The 26,579-nt window shown below is 29.6% G+C and overlaps 2 protein-coding genes and 1 pseudogene across 3 annotated transcripts; 2 read left to right on the forward strand and 1 right to left on the reverse strand.

The window, feature by feature from the left end:
- Window positions 1–238: 238 nt before the first annotated feature.
- Window positions 239–1,984, reverse strand: LOC111312078 (transcription factor bHLH62-like; annotated as a pseudogene).
- A 2,489-nt stretch (window positions 1,985–4,473) lies between these two features.
- On the forward strand, window positions 4,474–5,994 carry LOC111311132 (PEBP (phosphatidylethanolamine-binding protein) family protein). The gene is made up of 2 exons (XM_022910502.2): window positions 4,474–5,340; window positions 5,523–5,994. The coding sequence occupies exons 1-2, from the start codon at window positions 4,909–4,911 to the stop codon at window positions 5,595–5,597; spliced, it is 507 nt and encodes a 168-aa protein (XP_022766237.2). The 5' UTR covers window positions 4,474–4,908; the 3' UTR covers window positions 5,598–5,994.
- A 16,991-nt stretch (window positions 5,995–22,985) lies between these two features.
- Window positions 22,986–25,917, forward strand: LOC111312079 (BAG family molecular chaperone regulator 4). 2 transcript variants are annotated; one of them, XM_022912058.2, is made up of 4 exons: window positions 22,986–23,418; window positions 23,963–24,282; window positions 24,396–24,542; window positions 25,514–25,917. In XM_022912058.2, exons 1-4 carry the CDS (start codon window positions 23,196–23,198, stop codon window positions 25,709–25,711), a joined length of 888 nt encoding a protein of 295 aa, XP_022767793.1. In that variant the 5' UTR covers window positions 22,986–23,195; the 3' UTR covers window positions 25,712–25,917. The 2 variants fall into 2 exon arrangements, with proteins under 2 accessions (XP_022767793.1, XP_089619058.1); XM_089762932.1 differs by lacking the exon at window positions 22,986–23,418 and adding an exon at window positions 23,451–23,649.
- Window positions 25,918–26,579: the final 662 nt, after the last annotated feature.

Raw genomic sequence — 26,579 nt, forward strand, 5'->3', positions numbered from 1 at the left:
AATTGGGATGTGTACGTGCGCAGTATTGCATGTGCAACTTTTCTCTTTTACTATTATATAATTTTGTCCTTGAGAATGAGAATATGTGTTCCTGTTCATGTTTATCAGGAAAAAAATTCTGGAATCCTCAAAAAACATTTAAAGCTCAAGAAATGAGAAATGATTTTTTTTTGCTTATAACATAGATAAATTATATGTTCTTGCTCGAGGACAAGGGAAGGGTATTATTTCACGGCGGAAGAACTATTATTGATATAAACAGCCAAAAACTAGATATTGGAAGTTCAATGAAGAACAGAACATGAAAAGCAGACTCCTCCTTGATTCCGGCTACATTAATAGACATTGTTACAAGATTTGATCATACTCATACAACCCCTTGATCAAATTCTTCCGTAATATTCTATTTCTAGACGACAATAAAACGAGAGAAATATTGCCTTACAACAAACCGTACACAATCGAGAACCTTACTGATTTTTCATTTATACATCATAAGGCATGGTTCGTTGGTCACCTTGGAAGCAAGAAGCCGGCAATGGCAGCAGCTGTGATGGTTGCACTGCTGCAGGGTTTAGGTTAGTGTTTGATGGGTAAATATTTCCTTGAACAGGAAAAGAGCTTGGAAAAAATAGAGATGAGTCATCATCTACGCAGTTGATCATGGCTTGGTGAAGCCATATCTGAGTTTTCAGGAACTTTACATAATGAATAGCTTCATCGAGCATGGAGACGGTGTCCATCTTAGTTCCTCCAGGAACCATGCTCTGCAAGATCTTGAAACGATCGCTGATTCGATGCCTCCTTTCTCTAGCAGCCACACTTTGTGGATCAGTCGATAGCCTTAACGCACCTTTGTTCCTTTTGCCAGCCTTCTTCTTCTCTTTGCTGCTGTTGCTGATTGCCACGGAAGAAGACCCATCAGTAAATGATGAGCTACTGTTAGCAGAGTGAAAGTAGGCCATTTGCAACAAAACTAGCACTTGTAACTAGGAGACAAGTTTGATTAATTTTGAGTATCTGATGCTAATTGATAGGGGTCCTTCGATAGACATGTATATATAGAGGAGGAAATGCAGGTGGTTCATTTGAATAAATCGAGAATATGTGCATGTCGTCATGTGGGTCAGCCGATCTTTGGCTCAGGATACGGGTGTTTGCCCTGGGGGCCTAGGCCAGCATGGAAAGCAACCTACGCAAAGGTATTTGCTTTGCCTTGTTAATCGTCTTGTTTGCTTATTATCTTTAATAGATACTTTCCTTTCTACAGATATCTGACCCACTTGCTAGGACCCCCCTTTCAAACGCACAAATGTGCGTAGAAAACGATAGGCGAGAGAGAAATTTTGGGTTTGCATTTGCTCAGGTGGTGAAGATCAGAAAGACATTAAAGGAGCAAAGGAAAAATAGGGTAGGGGGCCGGGGGTCCCCTCTGAAATCGAAGTGGATGTATCATTTATAGTTGCAGATGTGTCTAAATCCAAGAACCAAATCGTTGCTGGGCTTTTAATGTACGAAGCATGCCTTTTCCCTAAGGTTACACACTGTTTTCTGAAAGAAAATAACTATTCATGTTCCCTCGATTACTCCTCTTTAAGTAGAAAAGAAAAGAGAGCTTCCGGCCAGTCATATCAGCTCTTCTTTTAAAGGAAATTGTTTAGGAAAGTTGTTTGAACCAGTTTCAGATTTAAGCTAGATTCGTTAGCATGCAAACATCCCCTGATAACCAAATCTTTCATAGAAACCAGCGGGCAGGTGCATGTTAGCTTTTTTGCGATATACAGTTCAAATAGAACTATACAATAACATAGTGCAACTTGACAATCATGTTATTATGCCTTAAAATGTCCCTGCATTTCAGCTGAAGCCTAAGGGGAAGTCTAAATTGTAATTATATGGACCGACGATGTTCCGGGAATAGCCAAAGCCTCGAACATTCTTGGTCAAACAGCTGGAAAAGGAAAAAGAAAATGTACTCTTTCATCACTTACTAGAATCATACTGAAGACGTACGTCAAGGTAAAATCATGACCTTGACATAAAAATTAGTGCTAGAACAGTAATGGGAACTAACTAAAATAAAGAAAAAAAACTATTTTGTTACTGATTAAGAGAATCCATAGGTGAAATAGGGAACTCTGGCTCCTCGGCTGCAAAATTGGCTTCCAGGAAAGCATATCTGCATATATATAAACTCTGGATTAATGGTTTTATTCTACGATTTCCAAATTCTGTAAACTATAGCACAACAACAGACGTAAATCATTATTATGAGACTAATTTTTGGCAGTTATTATATGTAGAATATTTGATCCCTAATGCTCAGTTTATTGGAGAATTTATTAGGTTTAACTTTCATGCCCGGCCTCTCTCTTCATTGGCTGAACAAGGGAAACCTGCACAGTGCTTCAGTTTGTTAATTTGAACTTCCTATTTCCAGCCAAGATTACGTCACTAACCCTGGAGATCCTTACTTCATTCATCAGACATAAATGGTGAAATGGAAATTCATGGAAATACAAAAAAATTATTAAAAGCTAGAAAAAAATAGTCATCGAGAGAAGAAGGATAGACAAAGATATGCAAAGCACATGTGGGTTCCGGTTTTCGCGTTGGGGTCGGTAGAACCCTAATTATTCTTACTTGTTGGACTGAAATACCAGCTTTTCATGTCTTCTCATATCTAGTCAACACACATCAGTCACAATTTTCTTCAGATTTATCTGATTGTTCTGATAAATTTTATGCTAGTTTAACATAAATTAATGATTTCGTATACAGCTTTTGACTAGACTAGTTAACAAAACCATATCAAAAGAAGATAAAAACTATAAGAAGTCTACAGTTTTGGGACAGAGGCTGGTAGCCTTTGGATTAGCCATTTGATTGAAATAAAGGTTACTAATTGAGTGGAAACAGGGCTATAGCAAGGTCTGATATACTGTTTCCCGTGTTACCGAGACAGATACGATTTTAACTTGTTATAGTGGGTACAGAGTAACTGTTGTTTCAGTTTTTGAGTAAGAGAAACGTTACGAAAGATCTGAAGATAATTTGAAGAAGGACCCTCTGAAACATTGTGACCCGTTTCTTTCTTTTCCTTTTCTCCCTATTTAATATGTCAAGAAAAAGTGAAAAATGTCGGCTCTTCTTCTTTATAGGCTTTTCGAGAAAGAGATGTTTACCTTGAATGAAAGGGCGAGTCTTCTTTTTGCATAACAGTTACCAAAGACGAAGTTGTGAATTGTGATCAGAGTTGCTAAATGACTTGGTTTTTATTCGACATAAAGGAAACATAGAGGGTTCAATATCAATTCTCTAACCAGGGACGAATACGGGAGATTCATCTTTGGAGACCCCAGTCTTTCTCCCAAAGTTCAAGGACTCTTTCCTGTTTGCAGATGATTGACTGGATATGGTACACTGAGTTCCAAGCACCATACCGCTAAGAGACCAATTGATTTGAGTGTTACGGCAGGGAATTGGATACTAACTGTTGGTTTATTTGTTTCTCTTTCATCTTACTGCCCTAGCGAGTACCTGATGTTAAATTGTTAATTAACCAAAAGTTGGGCAATAGAACTTTAACTTCTTTTTTTAAAAAAAAAAAAATTGAGATAAATAAACTATTTAATTTTTCAAGTTAAAAAATGTACCGTATATAATAATTTAAAGTAAGTGATTGTAAATTATGCATTTAAAATAATTTTAACGAGTAATTATCAATAAGATTTAAACCAAAAAATTTTTTTATTGAAAAAAATAAATTTTAATTAATTGAATCAATTATTTGTCGATGAATTTTAACTTTAAAAATTTAGAACTTGATCTTGCGAGTCCATTTATTATTATTGTTATTATTATTATTATTATTATTATTATTTGCGAAAGGAGATTCAAATTCTTCTATTTTTCCATTTTTGAGTTCCTTTTACCCGTTTGTTATTAGCTCAATAAGCCCAATTATAATTCGAAGTCTAGGACATATACATATAAAAGACGAGAAAAAAGCCCAGTTCAATTGCTTTAAAGAGATATACTTACAAGGCTAAGCACAGCCTACCACCCAAGATTGCTCGAACTGTATAGCTTGTATTGAGCCTGGCCCAATTCAAGAAGAATGAATGATGCATTTTTCTAGGGGCATTCTAGTGAAATGCTGAATCAATGACAATAGGTGGCCACATTAAAATTACCTTACAAGGAAGTCCGTTTGATATCCAAAAACTGGTCAACAACACTCAAATAAGTGAGGAATGTTGGGGTGAACTAGGGTAAAGCCGAATCAAAATGTTGGCTAGGTAAACGTCCTGTAGTAAGAGGAATAGTTATAAACCCCGTAGACCATCCTTATGGGGGTGGTGAAGGGAGAGCTTCAATTAGTAGAAAAAAATCTGCAACCTCTTGGGATTATCCTACACTTGGAAGAGTAAAAAATAATAATAATAATAAATAGTGATAATTTGATTCTTCGTTGCTGTAGTAAATAGGAAAAAAATGTATTTCTTCGTCTTATTTATTTCTTCATCTTTAAAAAAAAAAAATGACACGTTAAAAAATGACACATTCAATAAAAAAAATCCTTTTCTAACAAATCGTTTATTAAAAAAAAATTCGAAAGGCATACCTCTGTGCTATACAAAGAACCGGAGATCTTGTTAACAAATTAGAAATTAAATCTGAGACCTGCAAGAATGATCCACATCTCTCCATGTGGCTCTCCCCGTGTCTACATTCCCCGCTTCTCGCACCTTCTGTCGCCACTACGAAACTTCCAGCACCACGTGTCATTTCCGTCCAGTCTCCACCTCCATATATAAACCATCTTGCTTGACAAATTCTAGTCAGGCAGCGAATTATAAGCAGAATTCAACAGAGGAAGCTTTTGTTGGGAATTTTTGTTAAGGCATGGCTAGTGATCAGGATCAATTCAGGGTTGTATCCCCTGCCATAAACCATGAAGGAAAGTTACCAAGGAAGTACACAGACGAAGGTCAAGGTGCAAAGAAGAATCTGTCTCCCCCACTAGAATGGTACAATATGCCAGAGGGGACTCAGTCGCTGGCCCTGGTGGTGGAAGACATAGATGCACCTGACCCCAGCGACCCGATCGTGCCTTGGACCTGTTGGGTGGTAGCTAACATACCGCCTATGTTGAAGGGTCTCCCTGAGGGATTCTCCGGAAAGGAAGAGGAGGCAGGTGGAGATTATGCTACCATCAAAGAAGGCAATAATGATCACAAGGTTCCTGGATGGCGAGGACCCAAGTTACCCTCTCATGGCCACCGTTTCCAGTTCAGGCTATTTGCTTTGGATGATCAGTTGAAACTTGGCCACAAAGTACATTTTCATCTTAAATATACACATGTTGCACATATATATTGCAATATTTTGTCTCATGGCATGGCTTATTAGCACATAAAATTGATATTTACATAACGTTGCTCACTGGATGACATTTTCTTTAATATTCGTCCTATTCTTCGTAATTTCATGATAGATCTGGTTGTTGGTTTATACAGGTGACCAAGGAGAAGCTGCTAGAAGCAACCGAAGGACATGTACTGGGTGAAGCAGTATTGACGACCAAGTTTTGAGCAAAAGATACTTGCACTAATATGTATCTTCTCTAAAATCTAGACATCAATTAATGAAAAATTAAGGACTTTTGCTTCTTTTTTTTTTCTTGTTGCAACCAAAAGTATTTCCTTTCGGAGTGTTTTTCTTAATTTGGCTTTAAACAGAAGGTTTTGTTGTGTGAATTGCTGCACTCTTTATGTAGACATTATTAAAGAGATTAATCCAAGAACTATTTAATTTGGATGAATTTGCAGCTCCCTTAATAGAAATTCATTCTTGCTTTCAGGTATACATCGGTCAATATAAGATAAAAATTTTCAACTATGTATAAATAAATAAATTCTTACTGTTTTTAATTAAACTTTAAATTAACCAGACTCGAGTTTAAAGTCGATCAATTGAGATAGGATTCTGTTGTGCAATTTGTAATTCTAATTTGTTGAGATATTTCAAAAGAAAAAAAAAAGTAATACTCAAAAGTATAAAAATTTGACTTTCACTTGAATTGCTTTGGTACGCCTAAAACATGAAGGGAGTGTTTTGTACTATATCTTATTACTAATTGAGATGACTAGTGATATTTAGATGAGGTGATTTTATTATTAGTAAATTTGTAATTTAGATGACTTATCATTCGTGAATTTATGATTTAGTAAATTTGTAATTTAAATGACTCCTCATTTGCGAATTTATGATTTAGATGAATTCATGATTTGACAATGGCTTTATTATTAAGATGATTTTATTATTAAGATAATTTTAAGTAGTGATATAGGTGATTTTATTATAAGGTAATTTTATTATTTGCGATTTAGGTGATTTTATTATTAGTGAATTTATGATTTAGATTATTTTATTATTAAGATAATTTTATTATTCGTGATTTAGATTATTTTATTATTAAGATAATTTTATTATGATTTAGAACTATTTTATTTTTTTATCGTTTGTAATTTAGAATTACTTTGTTTGATTTTATAAAAATAATTTTATTATTGCCATTAAGAATATTTTTTTTGTTAAAAATTACAGTATTTAGTATTATTAAAAATCAATATTATTTCGTCTAAAAGTGTCAAAATAATTATGTCATATTTAATAGTTAAAAAAGTTAATGATTTTAATATTATTTAAATATAATAAGTTGTAAAATATTAATAATATTTTATTTGTTTTATATTAAAATAATAATTTGTAAAATATTAATAATATTTAATTTATTTTATATTAAAATATAATTAAATGATTAAATAATAAATATATTTATTGATAAGTAAATTAATTTTTATAATATGAATTATATAAATGAATTTGAATTAAAAAATTAATAACAAATATATTTATTGATAGATAAATTAAATATAAATTATATAAAAGAACTTAAATTAAAAAATAACACTATCTTATTAATCATAAATTTTTTTTTATCATATTTAGAAAAAAGAAAGTAACTCAAATTATTTTTTTAATTAGTTATAACAATACTAATTTGAAAATATAAAAATTTATAATATAAAATAATTATAGTTTTGAGAAAAAAATAAAAATTTAATTCACTTAAGTAATATTGATTACTGTTAAGATTACATATCATTTTTATTTTGATGATAAAATTTTTCTACCTTTTTGGATGAAAACTAAATTATTTTTTAAGTTGATGATTTGATCACTTTTGATAATTTAAGTTTATCAGCATATAAAATTGTCAAATGCTTATCAAACACAAAAACACTTTGTAAATCATCACGGTTTTTTAGAATAATCATCTCATATCAAACATCATTAAAGAGATGACTTTTTCATCAAATTATAAGGATGACAATGAATAATAAATAGATATCAGTAGCTATTTAATCTAATTATATCGAATTTGAATAGTTAAAAATAAATAATTAATAAATTCGGATAAAAGATTTATTATTCATGATGGATTTTGATATGAACGGATAATATCCTTTGAATATCCAAAATCCGAATATGTTTAAATTTTAATAAATAATAAAAAAATATTTGAATCCATTACTTATTTACATATGTAAAATTTTATACTTAATGGATAGTTTCAAACCTTAGCAAATAACTTTTATTTGTTATTAATCAAGAGTGAACTTGAATTTTAAATTTAATTTTTATTTATTTTATATTTTGACAAAAAAAATAAATAAATATATATTTTAATCAATTCAAATATTTAAATGGATACTTATTTAAATGAATTCAAATTTGGATAATAATATTAAATTTAAACGAATTTGGATATTATAAATATTAAAGGATTCGAACATAGATACAAATACGAATACTTAAAAAATAATGAGCATCCACTCTGTTGATATCCCTACTTGTACTACTACTATTTAATTGAAGTACCAACTTTTTGCCATTTATTTTTTTGTTTTTAGAAAAATTCTTATCAAGAAAATACTGTTTATTTATTTATTTTGTTTTATGAGAACAATTCTTATCAAGAAAATGCAAAAATTAATTGTTATAAACAAAAGGGCAATAATAGTTGATTTAAAACAAAAAGTATTGCTTTTTATAACATAATTAGCGTAATTCCCATGCGTTGCCGCAGGGATTCAATGTAATATATGATGATAATATAATATTTTTTAAACTTTGTATCAATTAAAATACTATAAACACCACAAACACATAAATCGGAAAACCTAGCAAATTTTTTTATAGATAAGAATTAATAAACTATATGAAACCACAATAGTAGGTTGGACACTTAACCAACAATAGTTTAAGTAGCGAAAAGATGCATACAATATGAAACTTGGTTCTGCAAAAATGTTCCAACAGTACAACATCAAATGCATTCAATATGAAACTAGAAGCATTTGGTATTGTGTTAATCAGAATTGGGCTGCTGCTTGTGTTTCCTGATCCTATGTATCTTCCACTTTCGTATGTTAGTATTTAAAGCTTAACTTACATTAAAAATATAAGCTGAGAAACGACTACAATAATAATTAGAAATATGATAATGTAAAAGGCTCATGCTGTAAGCTTACAATAGATAGACACATCTCTCAAGCATATGTTTATTATTGTTATTTGAAAAATGACAACTTCTCAAATGTAGTGAAATACATACCTAAAAGTTTGGTGGAAGAACTTGATTACCTAAAATGGCTTGGATAATTAACCAACAGTAGTTCCAGCAGTATAAAATAAAATGCATACACATCTTATATGTTAATTTACCTAGAAAAGCAAACAACACATTTTGGCTTCTTATGAGTAATTATAAATTTCATGAAGCTGTTTAAAAATAGTTTTGAATGCTTATCATTTTAATGGTTACCATAATTAAATTATATTTCTATTACAGAATGAAAAACAAAAAACATAAATGCAATTTAACATAAATAAAATTTTCTTTTTCCAGCAAACCATGTGTTCATATGACCAATAAAAGCAATTAAAGATTATAGCAAATGAAGTAAAACTTGGTTTAATTTTTTAATGAAAGTTCATTAGTCATCCCTTCCTTCTCACCATCTGTTGAAACGATTGGTGCAACAATATGTTTTTCGCGGCTGCCATATAGTAGAAAATAACAGGATGAATAAAGTACCAAGCATAGAACAAAAAAACTTATAATTCATCAGAATTTAGATATCAAACACATTTCTAGCAACAGTAGTTTAAAATAGCTATTTAGATCCCGAAAAATTTTTTTGGCAAGTCCTTCTTTTGTCGGGATTTCTTCTGTTTCTATCATTTGATTGAATGCGTTTAAAGTTGGTTCTCTGGTTCAACAATAGAAAAGGCAAGTTGTTTAAAATAAATCAATTTCTACTGAAACATAATCACCATGAAACTTAAGCATTTTGTCAATGAAAAATAAAAGTTGAAGTCAACAATCATTATTCCATCTATATGGAAACATAACTTTGATACTTTGATAAATGAGTCAATCACACAAACACGTGAAATGGTAAAACAAACCTAATCCAATGTGCTTTTAAAGGTGATTCAACAGAATATAAATCGAAAGGAACATTAATAGCTGCTTGTATAAAAATAAAAATATATATATATATATATATCCATATAAAATAAAAATGAATAAAACATAGAAATGGTTTTAGGATGAAACAACGAAACAAATCATGAAAGCAATAGATGTATTTAGATCTTAAAAGTTTGTACCAAACTACAAAGTACTATTTATTAGAGCTAATGGGCTAAACAAATATCACTAAATTCTAACGTTAGTTATCTTTCTTTTCAAGAAAGGAAGTGAAATCTATACAACATCTTTGTCAAACATATTATGGTTAATAAAACAAGAAGAATGAAAAAAGAAAAATTAAGCTTCATGCATCATAAATTATCTCAATGTGAGCTTAAGTCAAAATATTAGCAACCAGTATAGTTAAAATGCACTTGGCTTTTATATAATAATATAAATTATTGAGTTCATGATATATTTCCTTATTAGCAAAAGGAATCCTTAATCTAACTTCAAAGGCTAAGGCAGTATGCTTTTCAATACTACAACAAATAAGGAGAAACTTATAACCACTAATCCATAGGAAAATTAATCCACCGTTTTGATAGCTATGCATTACTATGAGAAGAAGATGATCCTTTCAGTCAATATCAATAATGAAAATCAACAATTCTTTTGCAAGCCATGCATAATGTCATTAACTCATCACAAAATGATCCATCAAATTATATATATGTATAACATAGAATAGCATTCAAATTGACAGTTAAATCATTCCTTATTCTAGTAAGGAATAACAAATTATTGAATTCACATGGACATAAAAGACAACAGAAAACAAAAGAGGCATAAGCAATGGAACCTGTCAATATTTAAGTTTAAAGTTCCTTTTCCTCTCAAATTTAGAACAAAATACAACACAGCTATTTGAATTCTTATAAGGTGATATGTGCCAAGATTCACGTAGGTTCCAATGTGCTGCCACTGAGTTCCTTTGACAACACCTGATTTACAAAAAAAAAAAAAAAAAGAATTATATGGCTGAATTCACCCTTAAAAGTTAAGTCATTTTGATCTAATTCATGATGTAGTTTTTTGTTAAAGCACGGAACTGAGTAGAAAGTATTGTGCTGTCCATTGATACTGAAATGCAAAGTACAGTGGAATCATCTCTACAACGTAATTGACAACTTGCCATTTCATTGCTAAATAAGTATGCAAAAATATGATCGTTAGAAAAGAGAGCAATTACCACAATAATTGAACCTATAGTTGCAAATACCATTCCAAAAATACATAAAATTGAGCTACTATATATTTCCAGCTCCTAATTCATTTAAAACTCAGGTACTGTAAAGCAACAAAAGCATATATTTGATTAGACTCATAAAAACATTGCGTTTTATATTAAAAGTATATTTTTTGCTAATAAATAGGTAGAATTTTGTATAATAAATAGTTATGTATTCAATTATACGTTGCAGGTGCAGCAATAATTCCATATGGTACGGACAGTGTAACAAAGTGATTGTAACGCTTGTTATTGGAAAAATAAAGACATAATTAGTAGCATTCTTTTTGAAGACTTACATGATATCATAAATTATTAACATTTTTGAGAGGGTTAAAATAGTTGCACTGAGTTTGACAGAACACCTTTGCCAATTCTTGCAAGGAAAAAAAAAAAAAAAACTCAACATTAATCTAACAATTCAAACATATAAAAAATCAAAATAAGCAACAAATTTTAAAAGTAATGAACAATACAAAGCAAAACCAACCTTAAACTTTGTTGCTAGAATACATTGAGCTACTTGTAAGAAAAATGGTAAAAACAAAGAAATAGCAAAAAAATTGCAATGTCAATGAACTGAAAATTTGTAATATCAATTAAAAAGAAGTAAATTATAATTGCAATCATGAAACAATTATTTATAATATTTTAAATAATTTTAAATAATTTAATTTCTTTACTTACATGATATAATAAATTATTAACAATTTTATATTATAGCTCAATAGTCAAATTAATGCATATTTAAAAGTTATTCAAATATTTTCATAAATATTGTGAAATGTATTTCATAACCATATAAGAATGACAAAATAGTATTAGATATTTGTTTCTTTGTCTTTTTTTAATTATATGAAGTTAAACTCATAAATTTATTTAATTAAAAAAATAATAGATTAAAATTTTAATATATTAAAATTCACAAAATAAATCAATAGTTAGCCACTGAAGTTTAATCAAACACAAAAAACACAATTAACAATAACATTAATAATAGTGAAACTTTAATCATTTAAAATTAATCATTTTAAAATCATGCTAACACATACAAAATACTCATAAAAATTAATTCATTATTTAGCCTCCCTCTTTCCCTTTCAGTTTCAATTTAAATGATCTAAAAAATTTCTCAATTTATCATTTTCACTATTTAATTATTTCCCCTTCTAAATTTTTATATAAAAATATTTTTTTTTGGTTAGTACGAAGTAAGAAAGAGGTGAGACCTGACCAGGGCCTTGATCTCCCCTTAACTTAAAAGTCAAACAACGCACGTGACTAAACACTCAACCTTCCCAATCCCCCAATCCTTATCTGTTTCTTCTCCATCTCGCCCTCCCAACTCCCCTTGAGCAACTCACTTTTCTAGTTTTCTTCCCCAATCCAAGTGGCTTTTTCCTTTCCCCTGGATTGTGTGAAGAGACCTCTCTTTCGGATTGTGTGCAATGCATCCTTCGCCATTGTAGTTGCCATAACATTTTTAGCAATGGAAAGGTAGAGAAGTCATAAGGTTGAGAGAGAAAAAATGTAAAAATGAGTTTTCTTATGCTCTTTTCTCTCCTGATCCGTTATGCTATTTTTCTTTAACTTTCAACAGCCTCAAATCCCTTACACCTTTTTCTGTTTTTTTTTCTTTAATTTTTAAGAATGACAGACGATTGCTTGCGACAGGAACCAAAAGATATTTTTGTAGACACCCCGTTAAGCCGGGATTTAAATCGATTAAACCCGATCTAGTTTTAGGCCCACATATTTAACATTTATATTTTATTTCATATTTTTATATTTATCATTATTATTATTATTATTTTTATCTTTATCTTTATTTTATTTATTTTATCTTTATATTTTATATTTTTATCTATTCTTTATTTTATTTTATCTAGAAATTTTTTCTATTTATTGTTATCTTTAAGAAAAAAAAGTTGAAACCGAAAATGAAAATCGGAGTCTTTGAAGTGATTCAGATTTTAGATTGGATTCTTAATGGATTAATTCAACGTTGTGGATAATAAATTGTTGAATCCTTGATTGATTTGGAACTTTTATCGAATTGGTACTAAAACTCCTACAAGTATCTAATTGTTTTACAACAAAGAGGAGGATCATAAAACTGAAGGAAAATTCACCAATTCGACCTATGCTACCACCCATCATTGATCTAGTCGCCAAAACAACCACAAGCTCAGCCAAATAGACACCACTTGAAGCCATGGACCCTGCACACAGAAACCAAATCCAGTCCTCAAGAAACAACAAATCGGCAAACAATTTCATAGAGAAACACTTACAACCATTAGCCTAAACCACCCACCACCAAAATCAATCAACTAAGCAACACCCAAAATCCATAATACCCGAAACCAGTAGACAATTAAAATACAAAAATCATAATCAACCCATAAAATCAATCAACTAAGTAATACCCAAAACCCAAACCAGTAGACAATTAAAATATAAAAATCATAATCAACTCATAAAATCAATCAAACTAAGCAATACCTAAAACCCATAATACCGAAACCCAGTAGACAATTAAAATACAAAAATCATAATCAAATCATAATTAACCCGAGGTTCAACGAAGCAATACCGGAAACACAATCAAAATACAAAAATCATAATCAACCCACAGAGAGGTCTTTCAGAGTATACAAGCAGAAAGCAATACCAAAAAAGAAAAAAAATCAACCCACAGAGAGGTCTTTCACAATAACAGAGTATACAAAAAAAAAAAAAAAAGAACTCTGGTAGTAGCTTTAAGTTCTCAGTTCTGGCAGTAGACTTAAGGTCTCAGTCCTGGGTTTGGAGGGACTTTTTTTTCTGAGCTTTCGTATAAGGCGAGAACAGTTAGCTCAGAGTCAACAGGCGAGGAACGATTAACGATTTACAATGGATTTTTTGGTACAATAAAGCAGTGATAAAATGCAGTGGTGGTCATGATTTAAGTCGGTGGAGGTGGAGAGCGACGGCAGCGATCGGCGACATAGGACGAACGGCACGGCATAAGGCTGACAGAATTTGGATCCTATGCATTTCCCGGTGTCGGCGCTTAAACGTGTAAAGAGAGGTTAGAGAATTCTAGCCTTTAGAAAGAGAAAAGAATAATGCAAAAATGAAAGATAATATGTGGGTTTCATATTCAACGAATGTGCATTGGAAAAGAGAAGTAAAGAAGAGTCTTGAATGTGCATTGTAGAAGAAGTGTACAAAAGAGTTCTGGACCAAACTTGAACTAAAACCCGAATGCGTGTTCTAAACCCGGGCCGAATTGAAGCACATTTGGAAATAAAGACCAAGCCTACCGCCAAACCTGGATCTATTTTGGACCGAGCATTAAACCAAACTTTTGGCACTTGTCTTTCCTTCTTTACTTAATTTTTAATGTTATTTTTTTATTCATTTTTTTATTTTTTACTTATTTGTTTAGATTAAAAATATTTAATTATTGGATTGTAGAAATATAAAAATATGATTTAATAAAATAAGTTATTGAACTAAATTAAAATAAATTATATCAATTAAAAATAATAATAATATCTATCTAAAACCAAAATTTTAAAAATCATAAATAAGTGATTATTTTATAGTTAAGAAGTTTTGTTCTAAATACTTCCAAAAAGGTGAAAAATTTAGATAAAAATTTTAAATATAAAAATAATTTACAAACATTAAGAATAAAAATAAGAAGAATGTAACTCTTTAAAATAAATCAAAATTAGCCCAACAATAAAATTCTAGAAATCAAGGATGGTTGAATTTCTAAAATTTTTTTAAAAGAACTTTCTATTTAATATCTCCAGAAATGTGGAGATTTAAATAAAATTTTCAACAACAATACTGATATTTGCTTTCAAACAATAATAAAAATTTTAAAAAATAAAAAATAATAAAAATTTAAAAAGTTTTAGAGATAACAAAGATAAATCCTAGAAATAAAAATAAGGTAAATTTGATGATAATTCTAGGAAATCAAAAATAGTTGATTTTCTTATAAATTTCTAAGTGAGAAAATATTTTTAAATATTTCCATAATGGTGAAAAGTTTACATATATTTTTAATAAAATAAAGAAATCAAAATAAAAATAAAAAAAATTAAATTAAAATCATTAATAATAAATTAACCAAATCAATCAACAATGAAGCCTCTTCAATCGAGCGAATGAATTTTTTGAATACTTTTGAGATAAGAAAAATTGTTAGAAATTTCACAAAATGGTGAGGAAAACCTAAAATTCTTTCCACTATGTAAATGTTTAAATTAAGTAAAAGCCATAAATAAAAAGACCATCGAACCAAGATTCTTAGGATAATTTGAAATTAAATGGTATCGTATAGGTGTGTTATAATTTTCCTTAGATGTAATTGAATTTTCGAACTTAATTCTAAAATGTAGATCAAAACTTATTTTTTAGGGATCCTTAATCAAGTTTAGCACTTTCTTAAAATGATAGATTCATTGGATTATCAATTACACCTAAATAAAAAAGATTGGTGGCGACTCCTCTTGTTGTGTCTAGCAATAGGTCTATAGATTTATATGTTATGACAATATTGTTTAGGATTAATTTGATGGTGGAAGGAATGAATGGGAAAAAAAAGAAGAAAAAGGAGAAATAAAAAGAAAGTTGCTTTTTAAGAATGATGGTGGAAGAAAGTTATGTGTAAGGTAGAACAAAAGGTACTTTATTTGGCATTTGGTTTTTCTCTAGAAAGAAAAGAAAAAAAAATTGAATGTAAGAGAGGAAGATAGAGAAATATTTAAAAAAAAAAAAAAAAGCTGAAGAAGATGTTGCCATGTGATACTCCCAAAGATCTAAAAAATTTATTATATGAATGGATATGGTTAATTGATCACATGTAATAAATTTCATGAGTAGATTTGTCTTTTTACTCACTTTTTTGAAAATAGATGAAAAAAAAAAGGGCAACAAAAATATGCCATTAATGTGAAAACTTTTAGAAAGTTCAAAAGTCTAAAATCTTTATTATCAATGTGAATACTCTTAGAAAGTTCAAAAGTAAAAATTATTTATTGTATGAATTTTATTTTTAATATAAATTATATTTTAATTATGTATTAATAGAGTGTTTAATTAAATTAAAATATTAAATAATAACTTTATTAGCATAATACATAAAAATATAAATATAAGTATAAATATAAAAATAATATTTTTTATTAAATTAATGTATTATATAATAAATTTATTGATATAATACATATATAAATATGAAATTAAATAAATAATAAAAAATATTTTTATATATATATATGAGATGAGCACACCATAAACTTACTTCTAACCCAAACCCAATTTTTTTAAAAAATTCAACCCAATCTAAATTTTTAAAAAAAGATACACTAGATCAGAGTGAATCAAAATCTATTAGATATGGATTGTTTTATATATATATATATATATTAATTTATTAAATTAAGATATTAAATAATAACTTTATTAATATAGTATATATAATTAAATAAATAATTAAATATATATTTTCATATATACATGAAGCAAGATGAAACAAACTAACTTGCCTTCGACCTAATCTAAAATTTTTTAAAAAACAAGAAAAAACTTTGACTCAATCTATAATTTAAAAAAAAGTGTAACTATTAGATTGAATATAAAAAAATAAAAACTATAAAAGTCAAATAATAAAAAAAATTCAAGTGATATGTTGAAACCTCTATTGATATCTTTTTTACAAAATTATCTAATTTAAAAAAATTTTAAAAATGAAAAAAATTTTTGTAATTAATAATATCAATAGGGTCTCACATAATTTTTTCAAAATATAAAAAAATTTATTAAATAGAGAGAAAAATGAAAATAAAATGAAAAAAGAAATTAAAATAAAAAGAAAAAGAACAGAAAAATGAATAAAGAATGAAAAAAATGAGAGAAAAAAGTGCCACTTGTCAGGTCTTAAGAGAGTCAAAGTAGCAAAATTTATAGGATGGATTAGTTTATATAAAATAATATTCTTTTATTACTTAAAATTATAATAAAAAAAATGAAGATCGGTGAGAATGAGATCCTTAAGAAAACAAAGAAAGAATTTAAGAGAGTAAGGACAGTTCATGACAATGGCTCAGATATGGCAGCTGATGTTGAGGTTGAGAATGTTAACGGCCAGAGTACGTGCATGGAAAATGGGTCTAAATCATATAAGGATATGCCGGCCGATAATTGTGGCTCTCAATAGGATGCTTGAGATGATTGGTCTGTTGATGATCATAATGATGAGATGCACTTTGGTGAGACTATTTCTTATGATGAGGAGATGGTCGAAAGCCAAGAGCTGAGAGTTACTTTTCCAGAGAAGAAAAAGAGAAGATGAGGAAACCATGCCTAAAAGCTCTGATTGTCAAGTTGCTTGGCAAAGTTATGGGGTTCAAAACTCTTTCTTCTAGAATTAAACACATTTGGCAGTTAGAAATGAAGTTTAAGATTGTAGACTTGGGTCAAGATTATTTCCTCCTTAAGTTTGAGAAAAAATCAGACGATAAACATGTTTTGGAAGGAGATCCGTGGATCATTGAAGGGCATTATCTAACAGTGAGATAATGGCCTCCAAATTTTAATCCTTTTACAAACAAAATCAATAAGGTGGTTGGTTGGATCAGGTTTCAGGTTTACCTAAGGACTATTGTAGTCCTATTGCTCTGTCTAAAATGGGGAGTCATGTAGGAAGGGTTATTAGAATTGACAGTACAACTGAACACTACATCAAATCTAGGAATTTGGAAAAGGCAAGGCAATGAATCATCGTGATTCAAGGCTAAATTCTGGTAATAGATATGCCGGTTTAAGTGACCAAATTAATCTTGATGGGATAGCATTAATCTTATATAAAGAGGTTTTTCTTAAACTAAAGTAAATTAAAATCTTTATTCCAATAATAGGATATTTTTAATCTTATTTCCTTGAATAAAGTATTTTAAGTCGGTCAATGTCATATCATCCTTTACATGGTAAAATTATGTTACGTGGCAATTGAGTTTCGTTTCAAGTTTTTTTTTTATATCTATTTTGTTTTTCCTTTTAATAGCACAGTTAATCAAAAAATAAAAATTCAACATTGTTGCTGACAAAACAAAGTCTCTTCCCTAGAACGTAACAGCTCAGTTAGGATATTAATCCTCTTGCTCGAGTTGTCTGAATAAATTTCAACTGCGAAATCAAGCTTTGTACTGGTATGACTAGGATTTAACACTATTCTTCATATTTCAATAGTCCCTTCCCGGCGTTTCAACTTCATTTTTCATCTTAGCCAACGCAACACGACCTGGCAATCATTTCCAGACTAGGAGGTGCAGCCTTTGACATTTTGATCCTAGCTTAGCATTTAGCAATTTTCTTTACACTTTCTAACTATTGTTTTTGTGATGCTTCAACTGTTCGACGATTGAATTCTCTTTCTTCGTTCCTGATCTCAAGTTCCTTCTCAAGCACTCAAACCTTATATTTCAGAGAAGTATTATCTTTCCTTATGGATTCTGATCTTGCCATTAGTGGACTAAAATTTGTCTCTATTTGAGCACTTTGCTTGTTTAAATCATCAATCACCTTTTCCTTTACCAAGAAAGCCTTATTAAGACTAGCATTCTTAACACCTAATTTGGCAAGCCTTTTGCTAGTCTCTACGAATTACTCCTCTAAAATCGTCTGTGATTTCTCAAACTTTTTTGAGGCCTTCGTTATAGCATTATGAATCCTTAGTTCCTGTTCTTTTCCAACAAAGTGTAGTTGCTGCATCCATTCTTTAAAGACCTCATGTAAATGAGTTAACCTTTCTTCACATGTAACTTTCTGCAAAACTTCATCTAGTTCTTACTTTAGAGAAAGTGAGAAACTGCTTCTGCTTCTTCCTTCTCCCTTCCTGCATATAACTTGTTGAAAAAACAAAAGTAGCTAAATATAATCTATAGAATAAAAAAAAACTTAAAAAGTACGTAATTAACTGACAACAAAATCTAAAAGAGAAACAAAACTATACCTGCAACAGCTTTCAATGCCATCTTCTCGTAAATTGCTTTTTGTATCCCACCAACAATACTTTAATTCTACTACAAGACCATAAAGGGTATTCTCAGATTTCAAAATCCTTATTTAGAAAGTGATAGGAAGGAATTAGGATGTGCGTATGGAGAGCTTACCTTTTTCGTTATTTCTTTTGCTAGAAAAATTGTAAATGCTTTTTAACTTTTTGAGAATATTTTCGGATTTCTCAAATTTCAAAATGCCATATTAATGTTCATTCGATCAACTGCTCTTAGCTATTGGTTTTCATTTTTCATTGCTTGTATAGTGCAGGTTTATGATTAATTATTAGAGTTTTGTTTTTTTGTAATCATAAGATTATTAATGAATTTGATTACCCTAATATACATCTTTTAGGGCTTTTGGGATTATTGCTTGTTTAAGAGTTTATCAATTTAAATTATTTATGGATAGTTTTTCTTCTTTTGTTTCATGTGGATGCTAAATGGATTTTTCAATTAGTTGATGAATATTTGAGGATGACACCAGATTGGAAGTGTGTTTGTTTCTTGATAAAATTATCGGATAGACAAAAAAAATTGAAAAAAAATAATAAAAAATAAGCTCAACTGCCATTTAATTAATATTGACTATGTAAGCAATGATATGGCATTGATTAGTTGAAAACACCTTATTCAAGGAACAAAGATTAAAACTACCCCTATTTAAGAATAAAGATTTTAATGTACTCATTTATGGGCAAAAACTCCTTATATAAATATATAAAAACCAAAGTATTTTGAAAAAAAAAGAAAATGTTCAATATGAATGGCCTATATTATTGTGGACGACCTTAAGTGTCTTATAATTTACTTTATTTGAATTATTTTTTTAAAATTAAATTAATTACATTTATTTTCTATTATTATTTATCTTAAATCACTCTTAATTAAATTCATTTTGAAAATAATAAATCTTTAATTGCCATCATCATAAAATAATTTTGTGTTCTCTTTTTTCAATTATAATATTCAACCCTTAAATTACATTTATATAAAAAAAAAATTACTTTCCAATTTTTTAATCTATTAACCTATTTATTTACTCCACCTTTTAAGCTATGTATAAGTTCAATGTGTGTGTGTGTGTGTGTGTGTGTGTGTGTGTGTATTAATAGATGATCAAATCAATCAAAATTAATTTTGAAATATATCAAATAAAATAAATTTTATTACCATTATTATACTAATTTCAAGATCCTTAATTTTTCATTTCTCCCAAATAGGTTAAATACATAATTTGTTTGATTATTTTAATTGTCAAGTATAAATTATTCTTAATTTAAAATACTATTATTAATCTTGATTTAGTTCTTAAATTCATTTTAATTAATTAGACATTCAAAAATTACAAATCATTTTATAATTATTTTCACGACCCATCTTATAAATAAAGGTGTTTTAGGATGCTTTAAAAATAAATTACATCCCTATAATAGTTTTTTCCCATTGTTGTGATATTCTTTTTATCATACAGTAAACCTAACTTAGGTTCTTTTTTTTTTATCTTTTGTTTGTGATGTTATATTATGTTTGGTTTTATATTATTTTAGGTATTACTTTATTATTATTATTATTATTATTATTATTATTATTTTGTGTTAAGATCTTATTCATTATAGTTGTACAATTTTTTTTTTTGAAAAAAGTGATTTTGAAAAGAAATTCTTTGAAAATTTAATATTTTGGATTTCTTTTTAAGTTTTAGCTATTAATATTAGTTCTAATATAGTTTAAATTATACATATATTTGTATATATTTGTGTACTTTTTTTTTTTTAGTTTTGTTATGATATTTATTTATATACTAAATTCCCATTATACTCTATCATGAAAAAAAAGAGTACGTTAGGTGATAAATTAGAAGAAAGTGATAACTTATCACCTGTTTTATCATATGTATCAAGAATGCATTTTATTTTTTATATGAAGTGAATTAATTTATTTCTTTTCTTACTAATATGATTTTTTTAATTTGTCATTCAATATTATATTTGTGGCTATCATATTATCATTTTCATGATTTAACGTGGATTACAACTAATTACCATCCAAGTAAATGAAAATTAATAGAAATAACTCTTTAGTTTCAATTTTTTGATTTATGTAACAAGATAAGTGTTATAAGGTTTATGGGAAATGATAGTTTTTTTGACCAAATAATTCAAAAATATTGATTCAATGTAATTTTTTATTCATTTTACTATGCTATTAATTTTTATACAAAACTTTTAGGGGTGTAAACTTTTTTAAAAACATTTAGAATAGGTTGAGTTTCTTATAATTCAAAAAAACATATAGTATCATTTGAATTTAAAAAGAGTTAAATCTAAATGTAAATTTTTATTACATTTAATGAAATATACGGTCGGCAAAGAAAAATTAAGCGTGCATAATAAATTATTAAGTCTATATATATATTGAGATTAATAGGTTTAATTTTTTTATAAGAATACTAACAATATATTTTATCATTAAAAAATAATTTTATCAAAATTATAAAATAACGTTTTTCAAAATAAAATAGTTTAATATTTTTTTGATAAATAATAATCTAAAATTTAGATAGTAGTATATAAAATAAAAAATTATCTAATTTTGTAATTGATCTATCTTTTTTACATATGGATAATCTAATTTAGTATCTCATGTTTTTTTATTAGTACACTTTATTTGATTTAATACATATTTATTTTAAAAATAATTTTGACTAAATTAATTATATTTATTTTTTTAATTATCAATTGTTACTTCCATATATAGAAGTTTTACTTCAATTCAATTTATTTAACATAAATAATTACAATCCAACATTTAAAAATTAAAATTACAAAGTAAATTAATATTGGATAAAATTTTTCTATTTTTGTCCAAATTAATTTATTTGATGACATTTTACTTTCAATGATATTATAAATTTCGGCTTGAATATGGTAAAAGTCTCTAATTATTAGCCCAAAAGAATATATAAATGAAAATTCAATTACAATTCAAATAAAAAAAAAACTGCTACTCATATATACAAATATTTGTATATATCATGATCTCCCAATCAAATTTTTTATTGATTTTATTTTTATTGCTTTTAATTTTAAAGATATTTATTGATTAAATGAGTATTACTGCTATTAAGAATCCCTTTGTTCGAATATTTTTTATATAATTATTCTTATATATTATTATTATTATTAATAAATCATAACATTAAAAATTTTCATTTTTTATTTAAAAAATTATTATAAATTAAAATTATTATCCGTACATTACACAAATTTAAGTCTAATTTAACTAAAATGCAATAGACTTAAGCAAGGGTGCGGTTAATTATGCGTTTATATAGCGTAATTTAAACAAGGGTAAATCTGCATGACTTGGTAATGTCACTGGATAATGCGGACAAGATTTTCTATTATTTTCTTCACATCCAGAGGGCTTGCTGGCAAATTATTGTACGGGTAAGAATTATGGGAACGGGAATCAGATTATGAATCAAATAGTTGTAGTTTCTGGATTCAATTACAGCTCAGATGTTAGTGTTAGGATGGATGATGTCGGAAGAAGAAGAGATGTACTGAAGGCAGGCAGTGGGACAATAATCTGATGCTAGCGCAGTGTCCATGGCCCTGCCCCTGCCTGCACCAATAAAGCAGTGGTTGTGATTTTGTGGCTCATAATTCATATGGATCTATATATATAACATAAACAGTAGTGCACTCAATAACCCATTAACCCTTTATGAGAGTTAAAATATTTATTTCCTTTCTTAGGTTTTAGTATTCTGAAATTTTTGGTATATATTGAAACTTCTATTGTGTGTAACCATTATTCCCAAGCTCAATTAAAATTGTGAAGCCAAAAAAAGGAAAAGAAGGTAATATAATAACAAAGTTAATATGACAACTATGATTATGAGCAATGCATGAATAAATTTATAGATGAAACGAAATTCCCTTTTTTTATTTGTTCCATCATAAGATGCCTTCTGGTAAAAAGAAAAGACGTTGTGTTGATTTTCTCTTTCTCACGAAAGTCAAACGACGTCGTTGCAACATTGGGCATATTAAAGAAGATCTTAACGTTTGGGCCTAGTCACATCAATTCCAGCCGACTGAGCTCTAGTGGTCATTTAATCCCAGACGGAAACACGGACCAACCGACAAACCGTTGCGTTACCATTCACCGCGATCTCTGGAGACGGCATATCCTCCTCCCTCAGTTGCTTTTCGTTTTGCTGGGTAGTTCAATGATCAAATATTTTTGCAACTGTTAAAAAAATTTTTCGTAACGCTTTCTCCAAATGAAAAATCCCAACGCCAAAAGCGAAGAAACCGATTGGGAGGTGAGGCCAGGGGGCATGCTGGTCCAGCGGAGAGACGACCAGGAAGATGATGACGATGATCTTCATCACAAACACAATCACGAAACTTCTGCTGCTTCCTCTGGCGGGCCAATTATCAAAATCAACGTCGCTCATGGCCCGGCCCAGCACGAGCTCTTTGTCCCCGCCCATTCTACTTTCGGTAATTTCCCTGTACCTTCTTAATTCTTTACTGCCTCAAATTAAAACAAACCAAAAAAAAGAAAATTTTTTTGGGTAATTATTGGTTTCATGCATGCGCTTGTTAATTGAAGCTGTGGGCGTTAATTTGAGCTATTGTTGTCGATAAAGAATGAAGAGTAATTAAGGTTTTTGTCGTTTGTTTATGCCTTTCATATGGGTCTTGGGGCTTCCACTCCTAAGCCGTCTTCTGGTATTACTCTATTATATTCCTATTTTTTATTGTTTTTGTCTTCATTTATTATGTTCCTAAACGGATTCTTAATTTTGTTTGAGCTGAAGAATTAGTTATCATATGATTGTTTGATCTTTCTGTAAAATTTATCTATTTATTGCAATTTTTAACTTCTAGATTTTTGTGTTCTGGTCACCAAATCTTTAACATTTCTCAAAAGTTTAACTTGTTTGTTTGTTTGGTAAAAGAGCTGTATTTTCCTGTTATTAACTGTAATTTATTGTGCTGGTTGAAATTGATATGTGTTGTTGTCTTCATCGGCTGATGGCAGGGGAATTGAAGATGGAAATTGCTCAAAAAACTGGTTTGGAATGTGATAAACAAAGAGTATTGTTTAGAGGCAAAGAGAAAGAGGACAAGGAGCATTTGAACTCTGCTGGTGTGAAGGATAAATCGAAGGTTTTACTTCTTGAAAATCCTGCAAGCAAAGAGAAGAACGTTGAGGAAATGATGAGTAGCAAAGAGAAGGTTGAAGAGACGACAGATAGCAAAGAGAATAAGGTTGAAGAGATGAAGGAAACTAAAGAAATGTCAACGGCTTTTGCAGCAGTTGCTGGAGTCAGAAAAGAGGTTGACAAGCTTTCTGAAAGAGTGAGTTTGTCAGTTTGTTGTGTTTATTAGTATGGACGGTGAAGACTATACTCCAATACTCCATTGAGACTTAATTTGATTTTTCTCTTTCTTTTTTTTGTTCATTTGGATAGGTGGCTGCATTAGAAGTGGCTGTGAACAGTGGGACAAAGGTTGCAGCTGAGGAATTTGATGTATCGGCAGAGTTACTCATGAGAGAGCTGCTGAAATTGGATGGGATTGAGGCCGAAGGAGAAGCAAAGTTACAGAGGAAGGCTGAGGTTGGTACTGTAGGCATTGAGTTTTACTAAATTTTGTTTTTGGACACTGTTCATTTATTGCATCATTTTTTTTTTGTACTCATTTATTGCATCATTTTCAATATAAATATATCTTAACCAATGGCTACTTAAACCAAGTTTTTGAGATTGGTCAACTATAGTAATTATGGATGAGTATCAATGTGTGTTTATACCCTTTTATCTAAGGTAAGTTGTTTGTTGCCCATTACCTTTATCATATATTGTCAGAAAGGATTTTGAAATGTGATGGCCATTTAGAGTTCTTAGCTATTTGGATTGAATGATTAGGTCTTGCAAATGTGTTGCAACCTGAATCCTTTTTTCCTTATTTCTTTGTTGGGCATATGGCTAGTAAGTCTTAAGTTATTGCATTTTAATGCCTGTCAAGGACTACTCTACATGAGAAATATAGGACAGCAATTGTTATTCAATCAAATTTCTGAGTCAATGGAAGACATCCCAGTCCCTGCTTCCCATAGTCTTCTCTTTTGGGAACGTCATGTATGGCCTTGATGTTGACACCTGTTGTAAGGAGAATACTGCTATTTGTCCTTCAAAGTCCTTCTGCTGCAGGTGATGCTGGAACTTGCCGCTTCCTATAATGAGTAAACACCAGCAAATCCATGATAGATCCCCCTCCTTGAAGGATAGTTTGCACTATAATCTTGTTCTCCAGCATGTTAACTCTGACATGACAAGAGAATAGGTGTGTGACAGTAACACATAAGCATGTAGACATAATCATGGTAATGTAGTCTTGATGCACAAGTCTAGCATAGCATCAACTTTTGCTTTGTGCTCGAAGGAAAGGATTTTATGCAATTTTTAGATTAGGTAATGTATAATCTCTTGTGGGATCATGTTTCAAGCTTTTACAAAATTTTAAAATCTGTTTCTAGCCAATGAGTATGCAGTATGCTGTTGTATCAACTAATTGTTCCCTTGATCAGGTGCGTCGTGTCCAAAACTTCCACGAGACACTGGACAAATTGAAGGCAAGAAATTCCAATCCTTTTAGCAACAGTAGCAAAGCTGTGTCCGTGACAACAAAATGGGAGACATTTGACTCTGGAATGGGAAGTTTAACTGCCCCTTCACCTATGTCATCTTCAACAGACATTAAGCAGGATTGGGAACAGTTTGATTAGTTAATATTTGCCCCATTATTTGGCCTATAATAAAACTTATCTGTGGAACATAATATATATGTATCATGCAGGGCTCCTTTGTAATGGTTTTTGGTTGCGGCATTTACTTTTCAAGCCAAGGGAAATTATCTTTTGCTTGAAAGACAACTGGATTCTTAATGGTTGGGATATAATATAATATTTAAATTGCATGGTTTTATAATGTATTATTGCCTTAAGAATTATTCCATTATTGACAGTCACGCTGTTAACTAGACTCTAATACCATTTTCAAAGTATCTTGGAGATACTCAGTTTTCATGTGGAGAATTTTGCATACAAAACAAGGATCATGTAACATGTATTCTACCCTTAGAAATGGTTGCTTAAGCGGTATGTGGACACGACTTTTGCTTCTCTGTGTTATTATCGTTCGGTATGCTCTAGGAGCTTAATCTTACAGTTTGTGAAGGTTAAGAATGGAACCGCGGAGAAAAGTGAAAGAAATTATCAAATTATTCATCTTTTTCAGTTCCACGGACACGTCGAAGCAAGTTGTGTATTAAGAAGGACTTGCCGATGATTAAGCCTATTAATGGCTAAAAGAGAAATTTCTTCCAATTTAGGAAGAATAAAGAAAGCAAAGTCAACTGGCAGTCTTTCAATCCAATACAACACACTTTAATATATCCTTTTGTTGAGCCTTTTGTTGAGCAATTTTTATGGGCTTATATAAATGGGGTTAAAGCGATGGAGAATTTTGAAAAGACTGAGTACGTATGAGGCCCCGAAAAATCACCCATGTCCAAGACTATGATTGGGAAGAGGTGCCAAGAGAATGGTAGGGCTTATATGTTAGAAAAAAGTATCTCAATTTCAAATATTATAA

This window comes from Durio zibethinus, chromosome 1 (genome assembly GCF_047325235.1).
Source record: "Durio zibethinus cultivar Kanyao isolate XHJ-2024 chromosome 1, ASM4732523v1, whole genome shotgun sequence".
NCBI lineage: Eukaryota > Viridiplantae > Streptophyta > Magnoliopsida > Malvales > Malvaceae > Durio > Durio zibethinus.

What these genes read in the sequence shown, in the direction of transcription:
- LOC111311132 (XM_022910502.2), top strand. Translation starts at nt 4,909, where the DNA reads ATGGCTAGTGATCAGGATCAATTCAGGGTTGTATCCCCTGCCATAAAC. An exon ending in AGTTGAAACTTGGCCACAAA is followed by an intron (nt 5,341 to 5,522) that starts GTACATTTTCAT and finishes TGGTTTATACAG; the next exon opens with GTGACCAAGGAGAAGCTGCT.
- LOC111312079 (XM_022912058.2), top strand. Translation starts at nt 23,196, where the DNA reads ATGAAAAATCCCAACGCCAAAAGCGAAGAAACCGATTGGGAGGTGAGG. An exon ending in CCCCGCCCATTCTACTTTCG is followed by an intron (nt 23,419 to 23,962) that starts GTAATTTCCCTG and finishes GGCTGATGGCAG; the next exon opens with GGGAATTGAAGATGGAAATT. An exon ending in TTGACAAGCTTTCTGAAAGA is followed by an intron (nt 24,283 to 24,395) that starts GTGAGTTTGTCA and finishes TCATTTGGATAG; the next exon opens with GTGGCTGCATTAGAAGTGGC.